We start from the raw sequence: 14,718 nt of genomic DNA, 5'->3' as shown, positions 1-14,718 counted from the left end.
AATTATTCATTTAGATTATTGTTTAATTTCAAATGGTTCATGATTTCGAGGATGAAGTTATGATAATATCTTGTCGATAGTACTTAACGTTAATAACGTTCATTGAATTATTAAGTTATTAATTTATCTTCTACCATGATGATGATAAATTTTTGTATGATTTTCAACGGATATTTTTCGTTGATCGATTGAATTGGTATTAATAGGGTCGTCACCGGTGTTTAGTGGAAAATGAATTTTTAATTATCCGAGGTTATCCCATAGAATCCAGTTGTGAGTATATATTAGCAATCACTTTTATATAACACCGGTCACTCGTTGTTATTATCATTTCCCTCGGTCGCTGCGTCTTGGAATTTTTATTTGCATTAGAAAATACGTTTTGCTCGTTGGCAATATGGCTGCAATGCTAATTGGAGAAATTTAATGGCTGGGCTTATTAAACGGAAGTTCCTGTGGCCAATGAAACTGTACGGGTTATTTATACTGTGAAGAGTATCATACGGGAAACCGAATTTCCAATAGATTGCTCCAATGAATGTTTCATATTTCACCATCAATATAATCATCATTCGTCTCAAAGAATATTAACCCTAATCGTACCACGTGTTTTTATAAACCATACCACGATACGACTTTCAGTCACTTATAAGAATAAAAAGAATGATCAAAATGTTATTGCTTTTGTTTATAGGGCCTAAATGTTAAAAGCCTAAAGAACCTTTTGGAAATGCAACATAATCAAAGAATTTAAGTAAAAAACTCAAATGCGATGAAAGTCACATCGTGATCCGATTAGGGTTAAGCCTTTGACCTCTGTAGGCTCCAATACTGCACCAGTTGTAATATTAAATATTTTAACACGTTGAATTACTATAGTTCACTCAATTAAACCATGATTATTTGAAAACATTTCTACACTATAAATAATGCCAACTAATGTGGTGACATTCAGCTAGATGAACCAGCAATAATAACAATGCAATTCAATCAAATGATTTAATATCATATTTTTTCCATTTCAACTACTTTGTACCATGAAATCGTGCGGCAGTCAACGTGTTAATGAATCCTAAAGAAACTACCCTACAATTATTCGATTCTCCACACATCAAAATCTTGTACTAAGAAGGAAAATAAGAGATCGAAGAAATGTTATAATATTTCTAATTTTCGCTGGGAATCCCTTTGAGTTCAAATTTAATATTATTTTTCTGTTATCAATTGTTATACTTTGTAGCAAAGATTGATATAGAATATGCCTTCGATTTTCCACACATCCAAATTTTGCATTGAGAAGGAAACTAAAAGATCGAAGAGATATTATAGAATTTCTAATTTCCGCTGAGAATACTATAAAAATTAGTTGCAGTTGCCGATAGGTTACAAAGCAACCTGTAGCGCCAAGGGTTAAATACGTACAATATTAAGTCTGCACTATAAATAATCGATCCTCGAACAATACGAACTACGGTGAGCACACGTAACGAAAACCGTCTACACAATTTCCACGCGTTGCCCAATAATGGATGCATTACGCAACGCAGCTCATTAACGAAGTAACGAATAAGTAATAAAAAGGGACATAAGAAATACCAATCGCATTCCTCGCATCGCGGCGAATCCAATTTCTAACGAGCTTATATAATTCATTACAATTTCACCTGATCGCCATGCACGTCCGGGCATCCATAATTTGTTTACAAGCTTAATTACATCGATCGACCGGCGTTGCTCAATCTTCTCCGATTAAATCTGCCGTGGAAGAAAAAACGTGTTTACCATCGAGGTCGGGGGATTATCGAAAAATCGATCGACGATTCGCGAACCGCCGGCACGACTGGGGGAGAAGGGGGGGGAGAGAAAGAGGGAGAGACAGTCGGAGAGAGAAAGAGAGATCCGTCTGCTGAGCTACTTTCATATTTTCACTCCCGAGACACGGGAGAAAGTTCTCGAGATGCGTGAAACCCGGTGAATGGCCGTCATTGTCTCACGAAGGGACCGTGTGTAATAACCGCGGCGGTGGGGGTCATTCTTCGAAGTTACGAACCACCTTGTCGAACGTTAATGAAGATTGTGTAATGAGGAGAAGAAAGGAGAAGGGACGCACACCCGGAGCATCGTCGACTGAATGACCAGACGAAACTGGCGAGGACGATTGCAGCCGACGAATAATGAACGGACGGTCGACGAATGTTCAATTTTCACCAGCCGCAATTGAAATCGTCATTCTCCGTTGATCGTCGAGCAGGTTCGTATGTGTACTCGCGCGATTCGGTCTGGTTTGACACTGGTTTTTCTTTGAAACTAATTTTCGAAGTTGATCGTTAATTGTGAATCTCGACGCTTTGCCGAGATGAAATTTGCTTATTTCGAATACTGAGTTACCAACGAATGATTTAATAACTCGAATAGCAAGGAATCAGTGCATAGATTCCTTTTTCTCTATTATTTAAGAATTCGTTACGTAATTTGGCCGAATCTGTTGAAGGTTTCGTGTTCTCTGAAGAATCTTCGTCCGCAAAGGGTTAATCACGGTTAATCACCGGCTACTTTTCAGAAAACTGAATTGTTCGGATGGAAATTTTCATATTGTTATGTAATGTATTTTAAATAGATAGTCAGTTTGAATAAAATTTCATATTTTTCTAAGTACTGTAGTAATTAGCGAAATTGCATAGCTAAGTGTCTATGTGAAAACGAGATTTCTCGTTGACAGTGCGCAATGTGTTAACAGTAGAAATATAGCAGTTGAATTGACTTTTTGAAATTTCTCTATGGAAATTACAAGATTGTATTTATTGAGGCTTGAATTGATTCACAGTTTGTGTATTGTTGAATTAACTTCTTTGATGACTATTGAGAAGCAGTTATCTTTGTAATAATTGCAAAGGAAGAAATCAGGAATGAGTCACTTTGACTCGTCTGGTAGTTTTGATTTTTTCACTGTTTTTTGGAGTTCCCTCTGGGATGATTTCTTGAGATAGTTCTTTTGACGGTGATTATTTGGAACGATTAATTAGTGTTCGGAGGCAGCCATTGCGTCACGTGTATTCATCGAGAGACACGATGAAAAAGATTTCATTTCTGTATTTCGATGTGCTTTCTTTAATGGCTCGTAATCTTGAATTGCTGCGTCGAATTAGCATACCGTGTATATGTGAGGATATTATGAGGTAATTATCGCGGAGTTTGGTTTGATCAACTTGTTGATCAACATTTTCGAGGAAGGTTTGACCAACTTGTTTATCTTGTTCCTCGTTTTTTCGAGACACTAATGGAGTCATAAATTTCAATTAGTTTCTTATTCAAAACGACTTTCGTTAATAATTTTTATGCTTGACACAGTAAACTACAAACCTGAATAAACACTAATTTTTCTAAACGATACTGACTCAAATTAATCACACGATGAACAAACAAAAGTTCGATGCATCCATAATAATTAAAATCCCAATTAGAATGATTTAAACTTCAATCAAACACGGAAACTCTTCGTTCAATGTCTATCAGAAATTCAATAAACATTAAGCAGCCACAAATAAAACATTCAAATAAAAATTCATCAATTCAAATGTAACATCGAATGCAAATTCTATTAAAGATCCGTACATATATTCGAATAAAAGTCGGTGTTCCAAAACAGTAATGAAACTGCGACGTGATTTATCGATTCCATTCGAGAAAGTGAAATGAATTTCTCCGTGGTCGTCGTCGAGTGAAAACGCGTGTACCAATAGCGGCCGATTAATAAGATATTCAGCGCGAACCGATCGATGGACGGCTAATTCCACCGGCCAGCCGTGAATCACCCTCGATTCCACGGTGGACGAGTTTCGGCCGTTAATTGAAGCATCACCGTGGAACACGAGATCACCGGGACGCTACTGGTTTCGCGAAAGTAGGCCGGCGCGCACTTTTCAGATATTCAGCCGGCTGCAAGAAACGCGCTAGTCTGATCACAGAAAGTCCGTTTTCACTTGCACTTGCCGATCACTGTACCCGATCTCTACCACTGCTAACTCGATTGACTATTAGAAAAAAGAAGAAAAAATCGGCCGATCGTTCGATAGAATTTCGCTGAAAATAGAGGACACTTGCTAACTTTATTCTATTGTTCCTAGAAAACGTGTTCGTCTATATATCGCGAAAATTGAAACTTCAAAGCCAGAGTATTGCAGAGTATTAAACTGTTACTAAATGTTTAAAAAATTCAATATCCGTCAGATTGACGGGTTCCGTAGATCTAGTGTTAATTGATCTGGCAATATGCAAATTGGATCATGAAGCAATTAAAGCCTCGATAGATGCACTCTCGAAGTTTCTACAGAGAAGTTTCGAAAATTTCAGTGCTCGGTACTCCTAGTGTTAATGCAGCATCAGTTAGTCAAATGATTTCATTACGCCCAGTACAAATATCTTCCAGTAATATACTTTGCCGTATAAATACTGAAACCTTCATTCATCCGAATTGTACATTAAGACTATATAAAAATTAGTATAATCAAACGATGAAAGTTGATTCAAAACAAATACAACATTCCTCTGCTCTTTATCATTCCTAAACAGAATCGAAAGATTCAGCTCTTCTCTCAAGCATCGATTCCAAACGAGCTCAAAGATTCAACCAACACTCGATTGACAATAACAAAAGCACATTTGTTAAACACCCCCCAGCATCTAACCCAGACTTTACATTCCCGTCGACAGCAAACTAAATCAACGAGAAATAAACAACTGGAACTGCACATTCCCTCGGCCCAAATTTTATTGCAAAAACAATTCATCTCAAGAGCAGTAGAACCGGAATGCCGACGACCCGTTCGCCCAGCAATGAGCCATCCACCGATAAAACCGTTTAATTTATGCAGCCGAGCCAGCGGAGGATAAAACAAATTCTCGGTTTACGTCCGCGTTTAATCACCCGCGCGGAAACGACGCCGTCGATCGCGCGGAGACGCTGAACAAGTCGTAACCGTCGCGGGTCATCGTGCGGAAAAAAAGGATCGCGAGGACGCGGACGTCCCGCGAACGAAAAGAGACGATCCCGGCAGCACGAGAACAATCAAAGAAAAACCAAGGGACGAAAGAAGAAAATACGAGCGTTAAAACTCACCGTGCGCAGCGAGGAACACCAGAAGAAGCTGAAGATGCGTCGAAGACACCATAGCTGTAGCACGGAGGTTCGAGTGGCGATTTCTTTATGAACACCTCTCTCTCTCTCTCTCTGGTCTTCGTTGAATCTAGCCTCTACCTTGCAGTTCCAATCCTATCTCGATTAATATCGAATAATTCAGTTTATCTCGTGGCTCGATCTCGGTTCTCGTGGTTCGAAGTCGAGCGATTCGGTGTTTATCGTAGCGTTTCTGCGTCGTGTACGATCCGGGATTCGGTCTTTCTGGTTTCCTTCGACGACCGTCCGCAAGTGACGGCGTAATGTGAAAAGCGACTGTTTAACGAGACCCGAAGAAGCTCAGGCTGATGAGTTTTCGTGTCGAGACTGGTCACTGGGAGAGGCGTTTGGCTTCGTGTCTTATATGAGCTCCCCACTCTTCCGGCAGGTACGATCTCTGCCGCATAGGAAGGCCTCCCTGGAGAACACACCTGGTTTTCTTCTATCGGGTAGAGATGGGATCAAGCGGTGCACCGTGCGGCTGCTCCGTGGATAAAACGCGCGCCGGCCTGGACAGTTTCGAACCGCTCACTGACACTTCGAAAATGCGACACCGGGGCCACCTCGTACCCCCTAGCCGTTTGCCGCCGCGGCTGCGCGTGTCCGTTGGTCACCTGCGATGATCAATCGACGGTTTGCTCACCCTTGATCGAATAAGGGACCGTAGGACCCGTTTTCGTGAATAGGAGACTCGAAGTCGTTGACACTTTGGCGAGCGAACGCTTAGGGGAACTTCTGCGCGAGAGTTTGAGGAAATGGGAACTGAGATTGAGATTCTTCAGAACGATTGTTCTATCTTTTTTGTATTTTATGTATCTGATTATATATCTGGTTATATTTAGAAGCTTCTGTAATGTTAACATTTTGGTAAGTAAATGCTTATTGGAACTTCTGCGCGAGAGTTTGAGGAAATGGGAACTAAGATTGAGATTCTTCGTAACGATTGTTTTATGTTTTTTATGTTTTATGTATCTGATTACATATCTGGTTATATTTAGAAGCTTCTGTAATGTTAACACTTTGGTAAGTAAATGCTTATTGGAACTTCTGTGCGAAAGTTTGAGGAAATGGGAACTAAGATTGAGATTCTTCGTAACGATTGTTTTATCTTTTATATATTTTATATATCTGATTAAACTCGGTTCGTTTGATACGTTAAAGAAGTGAATGTTTATGTTAAAAATGGCACCCGAATTTGGGACAAGTTAATGTGTTAAAGTATTCTGTGGTTTCACGTTTGAAATTCGCGAGAGATTCTCCCTTTGCATATTGGCCTGACTTGTATTAACACTTCGATGTCATTCAAATTTGGGCGATATTGTTTGTTATGTAAACTTGAATATTAATGTTCTTCGCGTTGAACGAATTTTGTTGAATGTATGAAATATTAGATGGAGCAATTACGAAGGATCTTGACTCTTTGGTTTCTGCTTAAGGAAACTGTTTCGACTGCATAGTTTTCACGAGTGTTCGCTTGGCAGTGAAAGTGGTGAGTTGGTCTCTTCTTTGTATCAATTTCGTTCGGGAGATATCACTATCGTAGTTACTTTTCGATGATTTAGAAGTCACAAAGTTTTGTGAATTCTCGTTTATCGATATACACAAGGAATGAAGAGATACATCGTATACCGAACGTGTGAAACAAAGTAATGGAATAAAGGAAAAAGAATGATAACGGAGAAATGTACTGAAAAAAACTAAATTGTGCGGATAACACTTTTCGGACGAAGATTCTTTGAAATGTACAAAACATTCAACAGATGAAGCTAAATTATACACTAATTGCTTAAATAATATCAATAACAGGAAATACATGTTAATCTCATGCTGCCCGAGTAATTAAATCATTTGTTTGCAACATGATCTTCCAAATATGAACGTTTCATCTGGCCGAAATGTCGACATTCCTCCGCAAAGGGTTAAATAGATAATCGATTCGAATTAAATTTTATATTTTTTCAATACTCTGGTAATTAGCGAAGTAAAAACTCTTAATTAACTTAATTTAACTCTTTGCGGACGAATGTCGACGTATCAGCGAGATGAAATTTTCGTATTTGGAAGACTAAGTCGCGAGCAAATAATTTAATTGCTCAAACAGCAAGGGATCAGCACGTAGCTTCCTTTTTTTATATTAATTAAGCAATTGACAGGTAATTCAGCTTCATCTGCTGAAGCTTTTCTATATTTCGAAGAATCTTCGTCGGGAAGGGTTAAATTTAGGGTTAAATTGGGAAGTTAAATTAAAACTGATTCGAATTCGTGGACGCACACGACACTTAGTCCCATCCCTACCGGCATGCACTCGGGCGAGCTTGGTAATATCCTCGACGATGATATAGAGGGATCGCTTAACCCTAATGCTCTGTTCACATAATAGTTGTATTTATACTCCTCCCATGACATTGTGCCAATATTGAAACCAAATTAAGTTAATTTTATTGTTAATCCTTAGCACTCCAGATGGTTTTGTGATCTGTCAGCAACTTCTACCAATTTTTATAGTAATCCTAGTGGAAATTAACGTTACATTTCTTAAATCCTCTACTTCCCTTTAGAATAAAAAATTTAATAATCTTAGGGTGGTTTGTAGAATTCATTAAAACATAGAATATTAGAACAGTTTTTAATAATATTAGAACCTACAGATGGTTTTGTGATCTCTCAGCAACTCCTATCAATTTTTATAGTAATCCTAGTGGAAATTAACGTTACATTTCTTAAATCCTTTATTTCCCTTCTCAATACAAAATTTAATAATCTTAGAGTAGTTTGTAGCATTCATTAAAACATTGAATATCACAACAGTTTTCAATAATATTAGAACCTACAGAGTTCAAAAGCTGAAATATTCAGCACTCGCAGCGTTAAGTCTGCATTTCGAATTGATCCGAGCAACGCGCCATTCCCGTTAATTTATTTCCCATCATCGATGGGCTATTCCGATGACCCTCGGATGTTCGCCGAACGGAAGAGGATGAATAGTCCTTCGCCGTTCGCCATTCTTCCGCCTCGGGTGTTTGGTATGCAGGGAATCGGCGCAGGATGACGAGCGGTATTCCCGCTGAAGAATTGATTTATCGCGGTGATTGATTACGGGAATCGGTTCCGTTCGCTTTTTTTCCTGGCTCCCCGTGAATGCCACGTTGTGTCAGAAGAATCGCGGCAGCCGGGGTTTGTGAATGAATTGATTTCTGATTACCGTGGAACGCCTCGGGATAAAATTCCTCGCGGCTTTCAGTCACGATTTATAAAGCGAACTTTCAATCACCTTATTTGAATGAAGAAATTAATCTGTCTCACTCAATTGGACGTCTGCATAATTGTACTGATGTATGCAGTTATCATCGATAATGTATAATATAAAGAAAATTTTCGATTTAGATGTGAAGTTAGTATTATTATTGTAATTGTTAGTATTGTATTATTATGTTATGGTATCGTGGCAGGGAGTATTATAGCGTTATATAACGATGATTGTCTTGTAATGATTGTTTTTTATTATGATTTATGTATCTATTTATTTTTTTATTGTTATTGTTTATTAGGCTTTGCAACTTTTGAGTATTTTATATATTATTGAATGTTTACGATAGTTGCACAGGAATGAAGTAGAAAGGATTTTGTTTTAGTCTTTCGTACGATATAAATGGGTTAATATTACAGTGTTCTTTCTATTTTGATTATGCAGATGAACTATCAGGGGTCATTTAATATGTATTGCGAATACGAAAGAGAAATTAACACTAGAACTACCGTGCCAGTCAAGATGATGGTTTCTTTGTTTCGCAATTATTGATATCTTCAAAGCAATGAATATTCCAAGTGATTTTGAAAATAAATAGTTTCACTGGAATAATATAATGAACATCCGAAGAAACCGAAAATAATCTATTGTTACAATTTTTATAGAGATTACATATCAAGCGTATTAAATGCTCGGTAGTTCTAGTGTTAAAGTACGATAACACCGGTCGGAATAAATTATCGGATTGTTTATGCATTCGTTCGTGCAATGAAGTGTAGATGGAATTTTGCAATGCCTCAGTTTGCAGCGATAAGCTTCCTTCTTGCTCGATGGAATTCGAGACTCTGCATTTTTCTCCGGAGGCTAGTTTATAAATTTATGACTGAAAGGTTAAAGGTGGCCGTAAAAGAGAAATGACTGTCATTAGTGACGCAGCGAAAGATTTGATTTTCATTGCTGATAATGTTATCGTGTAGGCATTCAATTGAATGCTTTAAAGTGCATACTTTTAAAGGAACTGGGAGCAATCGAAATTATAAATTAATCACTAATTAGTGAATTTTGTAATGCTTCAAATTTTAATCTTCGAACTTTCACATCTTTACGTCTTCAAATCGTCAAATCCTCGAATCTTCGAATCTTCCAATCTTTCGATCTCCAAATCCTCAAATCTTCAAATCTTCGAATCTTTAGATCTTCAAATCTTTAATACTTCAAATCTTCAAATCTTCGAATCTTTAGATCTTCAAATCTTCAATACTTCAAATTTTCAAATCTTTAATACATCAAATCTTCGAATTTTTAAATCTTCAAATCTTTAAAAATTCCAAATTTTCAAATCTTCAAATTCTCAAATCTCCAAATCTCCGAATCTCTAAATTTCTAAATCTTCAAATATTCAAATCTCCAAATTTTTAAATTTCCAAATTTCTAAATCTTCAAATCTTCAAATCTCCAAATTTCCAAATTTCCAAATCTTCAAATTTCCAAATTTCCAAATCTCCAAATCTCCAAATCTCCAAATCTCCATATTTCCAAATTTCCAAATCTTCAAATTTCCAAATTTCCAAATCTCCAAATCTCCAAATCTCCAAATCTCCAAATCTCCAAATCTCCAAATTTCCAAATTCCCAAATCTCCAAATTTCCAAATCTCCAAATCTTCAAAGCTTTAAATCTTCAAATCTTCAAATCTTCAAATCTTCAAATCTCCAAATCTTCAAATCTTCAAATCTCCAAACCTTCAAATCTCCAAACCTTCAAATCTTCAAATCTCCAAACCTACAAATCTTCAAAATTCCAAATCTTCAAAACCTCAAACCCTTTCAATCTTCAAATCTCCGCAGCCGCAGAGCCTCAATGAATCAAAATTCATGAATAAACATTTCCACATCGTCCGGCGCGAAACCCCGCATTATCGGTCCATCTAATCTCCTGTGTAAACATCGTAAAACACCATCGGCTTGCGTGCGATAATTCCGAACGACCGTCCGGGGAGGCGTTAATTCCCTTTCACGCTTCAATTTCACCGTAATTAATCCGCGCGCGTCGCTCGGAGTCAAAACGCAGCGGAGATACGTCGCCCCGATTCCATTGTGCATGATACGACGACGAAGTAATTGAATTAATCGCGCGATACTTCACGCTCGGATACTTCGCAACGACGCCGGTAGCAAATCGCGTCGACTCTATCATCGCATGCGATCGTATTCCGCTCCCGTTTTCATTCCCATTTATGGCCGGAGTATGCAGAGATCCTTCCTGCTTTCTATGTCGCCTCCCGGAATCTCTTTTCTATCATGTTCCGACCGCGACGCTATTGTTCGCTGCGTGCACAATCATAAAACGAGATCGATCTCGAACCGTCATCGAGAAACAATCTTGCTCCTCTTTTTCCTTGTTCCTTGTGAACATTGTTCCTTTCCTTTTTTATTCCTCTAATTTCCTAGAACCGACATTTCGGCGAGATCAAACGTCCATATTTGGAAAAGCAAGTCGCAAAAAAATGATTCGATTACTCAAACAGCAAGAGATCAGTGTATAATTTCCTTTCTTTCTATTATTTGAGCAATCGATATATAATTTCACTTCACCTGCTGGAGGTTTCGTGTATTTCGAAGAATCTTCGTCCTCTTTCAGATTTTTAGAACTAAATCTTAGTCATTTCGCCAAATTCCGTTTACAAATAATTTCTTCCTTCGTACTCTTAAATTTATATACTAATAAATACTCAGACGATGTTTTTACTCTATATTAACACACTTCGTACCGGCTAATTTCCAGAAAACTGAATTGAGTGGCAATTTTCACTAAGATCAACTTACATTTTAAATAATCAATTCGAGTTAAATTCTACATTTTTTCCAATGCTCCGGTAATTAGTGAAGTTGCATAGCAAAGTGTCTTTACATAAACACGAGATCCCTCGTTAGCAGCACGCAACGCGTTAAATTCACTTAACATTTTATACTAATCCACGATTCCCTACACTTTATTTAATTTATATAGAATGTTCACGCACATACTCGGTGTCCATGGAAATGCACAGTTGTTTTTCGAGAAAGTGGAATTCAGCATGAAAGCGCGCGTCGAAGCGCAAGCAATCATACGCGGCACAATGGCATCGAAGGTTACGCTGGGTCAGGAATGGAAGAAATTGTTCGGACCATTGTATTTTCTGCCATTGTGCTCGCCATTGTACACATTTTTATTTCGTGCCGCTGCTGAACCGAGCGACGCGATTTTTCGTTAATACGGTGGAAACTGCGATTGTTATGTCACGCGCAACTTCTTTCCACCGAGAAGGAAGCGAACAGCCGGAGAAACGTGATCGAGCATCAACTTCTCGCGGAATTAACGGATCGCAGGGGATCGCGTTCGTAGACGCCGTTCACCGTCCTCGGGAGGAACAATCAAAGGTCCATCCGTGTAATCGGAATGATCTTCGATCGAATATCTCGCAGATTTGACGTTGCGCAAGATTAACTGCAACTAAAGCGGCACGCGGCTAACGACCAGGATCGTTTTTCATTCTTTCGAAATCGTGAGCAGGGGCGTTTCGGCGTGATTCCGAGCCGAGATTGCTCGTTCGCGGAGAGGATCGCTGATCGTTAGAGCCGCGGTGAAATCTTTCGCGATCATCGGTGCTAATGCTCGAACGAGGACGCTGGATTTTTCTTGGCACGCAGTTTTGCCTTGGTTGTGTTGGAATACCTCTATATTAGTGGGTGTGAAATATTTTGTAGTGTGTGTGAACTATTCTTGTGTGTGTGAAATAATACTTTGCACACGACAGTATTTTTCGTTGTGAATATTTAGTATGTTCTGTTGATAATACTGTTAGAAAGTAATGTAAAGGGGAATTTTATATAAATTCAGGGCTGGAATTTATTTGTAAGGTTTATGTGTTGATGTCTAATGCAGAATTGAATATTGAATTTCAGTGTTCAGTCTCGGTGTATCGAATCAAACGGCGAATGAGAGTCGACTGTCGAGTGAAAAGGGATAATATATGGAAATTATTCTCTAGTATATGTGAAATATTCTATAGTACATGTAAACTTTTTTGTTAAACGTAGAATATTCTGTAATCATCAGAAAACCAGTAATATTCGAATATACTGTTTCGCGATTATAACAAAATTTATGCCGTATGAAATTAATAAATATCAATATATGAACACAAATTGACAATGTATTCAATAGTTTCAACAATTTTATTGGAACGAATATGTTTTGTAACTTTGAAATTACAATGACGTTGAACGTAAACCCCTGTGTGTACAAAAGTTTAAGTTGGTTAATTATTTAATGTCGTTTGTCATTTTGCAATAGAAAATTAAATACGTCAATTTAACTCGGTATATTGATGTGTGACTTTGAAGTCATCAACGTTAATACAAAACAATATTTATATCTAAGTGACGTTTGAAATTTGAGTCTACGTTTATTAAGGTTTGTTTAGTTGTCATGTCTCCCATGACTATATAATTATTGCAATTATCTCCAATGTAATCTTTAAATTCTAACAAAAAACAGAACCATGCATTAATCTACCGTTGCTTGATTAATCAAATTATTTGTTTGCAGTTCTCCATTATAAATATACGAAAATTTGATGTCGCTAATGTAACATTAGGCCTCGACACATTAACCTCTTGCCCTACGATTCCTTTTACAATTGTGTTCATTAGAATTGCTTCATTGTTACCCACTTATCCTAATGATCAAGGATAATAATTGCCAACAGAAGAATATTTCATTCGAATTCCAAGGAATCGATTGAAATTTTAAGACATTGACACTTTGCCATGGCGATCATCGATGACCGTGCTAATATAAGAATTTTCATATCGAAGAATTAATCTTTTATAACTAATATTGCATTAGTTGTAATATTAAATATTTAATGAATCAAAGAAACTAACCTAAAATTATTCGATTTTCCGCACATCCAAATTTTGTACTAACAAGGAAAGTAAAAGGTGAAGAAATGTTATAGCATTTCTAATTTTCGCTAGGAATACTATAAAAATTAGTAGCAATTGCCGATAGATTACAAAATAACGTAGAATGCTAAGGGTTAATAATTCTTGCTTATCTTTGCCATAAAAAGGATAAGTGATGCATAAGACGCTGATGTTTTTCGTGGCAGTCGTGTTGAGAAGGAGGAAAAAAGATGGCGGATTCGAAGGAACGTGTCTTTGCTGACCGAGTCCGCGGCTGCTGTGTGATCTCGTTAGAAAACCGGCGCAGCACCGTCGCGAAAGAAGGCCTTCACGGTTTCTTTCACCCGGTCCGAGCCGCTTCACGCGATAACTCGGTGAAAATAATGGTGAAACACCAGATGAAATTCGCCCGGCGATCTCCTCTGTGTTTTTCTTGCGCGGCGCCGCGCGGAGGTTACGGCTCTTGCGCCCGAACCGGGTAATGACGGAAAACCGGCGAGGAACGTGGAAGAAATTAAGAGTGATTCGATAAGACGTACCGCGCGTTTCATAATTCGGCGCTGTGTGCTGGCTTTTCAACACTGGGACTCCTGCTTGTTTTAGACTTTGACTTTATAGACAATTAGAATTTATCTTGGGCTAGTTTCACAAAAAATTATACTTTGTCTTAGACTTCATTATATAGGAAATTCGGATTTCTTATATTTTCAATTTTTTTTTGTTTATTTTTTATTGTTTTGATAGTTTGAAGCTTATACAAAATTAGAGTTTGTCTTAGGCTTGGACAGTTAATAAAATATACAACAAATTCTTTTCTTTGAGAACTTGGAGCTTTTCCGATCTCTTATATTTTCAATTTCTTCTTTATTTACCTTTTAATGATTTCATATTGTTGAAACTTATACAAAATTAGTTTATTTTAGACTTAGACAATTAATAAAATATTGAATAACGTTTTTTCTCTGAGAACATGGAGCTTTTCGGATTTCTTATATTTTCAATTTTTTCTTTATTTACTGTTTAATGATTTGACATTATTGAAACTTGATTGTAAAGAACTTTGGTCAGGGAATCGAGTAGTTTTGATTTGTTAAAGATTAAACAGTCGTCAAGTTTTGTCAAAAATTTGTTGTCGTATAAAGTTGACAACGCGTACTCTCGATAGTGGTAAAATAAGTACAAGGAGTCTTCACTCTATGGTACAATTTTTGAATCTCCCTATACTTCCTGCAAACGACATAATGCATTTAATTGTAATTGCACAACCGATCGAAAATTAGAACGCCTGATGGTTTTGCGATCGGCGGTTTTTAATCCTCCTTAATCGCAATTATGACGAAACACATTGTG

General features: G+C 37.5%; 1 protein-coding gene across 2 annotated transcripts in view; it reads right to left on the bottom strand.

Annotated features, from left to right (window-relative positions):
* LOC116430669 (protein obstructor-E) overlaps positions 1 to 14,718 on the bottom strand; it is a 119,507-nt gene that overhangs the window by 19,044 nt on the left and 85,745 nt on the right. Inside the window, exon 2 of one of the 2 annotated variants that reach the window (XM_031985139.2) lies at positions 5,117 to 5,787. The exons of the other annotated variant lie outside the window; for it this stretch is intronic. Within the exon in view, the coding sequence (XP_031840999.1) occupies positions 5,117 to 5,168 (52 nt within the window). The 5' untranslated portion in view covers positions 5,169 to 5,787. The remainder of the gene's footprint in view (positions 1 to 5,116; positions 5,788 to 14,718) is intronic. 2 annotated transcript variants of the gene reach the window in all.

Source organism: Nomia melanderi, chromosome 11 (assembly GCF_051020985.1).
Source record: "Nomia melanderi isolate GNS246 chromosome 11, iyNomMela1, whole genome shotgun sequence".
NCBI lineage: Eukaryota > Metazoa > Arthropoda > Insecta > Hymenoptera > Halictidae > Nomia > Nomia melanderi.
Note: the sequence above shows the minus strand (reverse complement) of the source record. Positions and strands in the feature narration are given on the sequence as shown.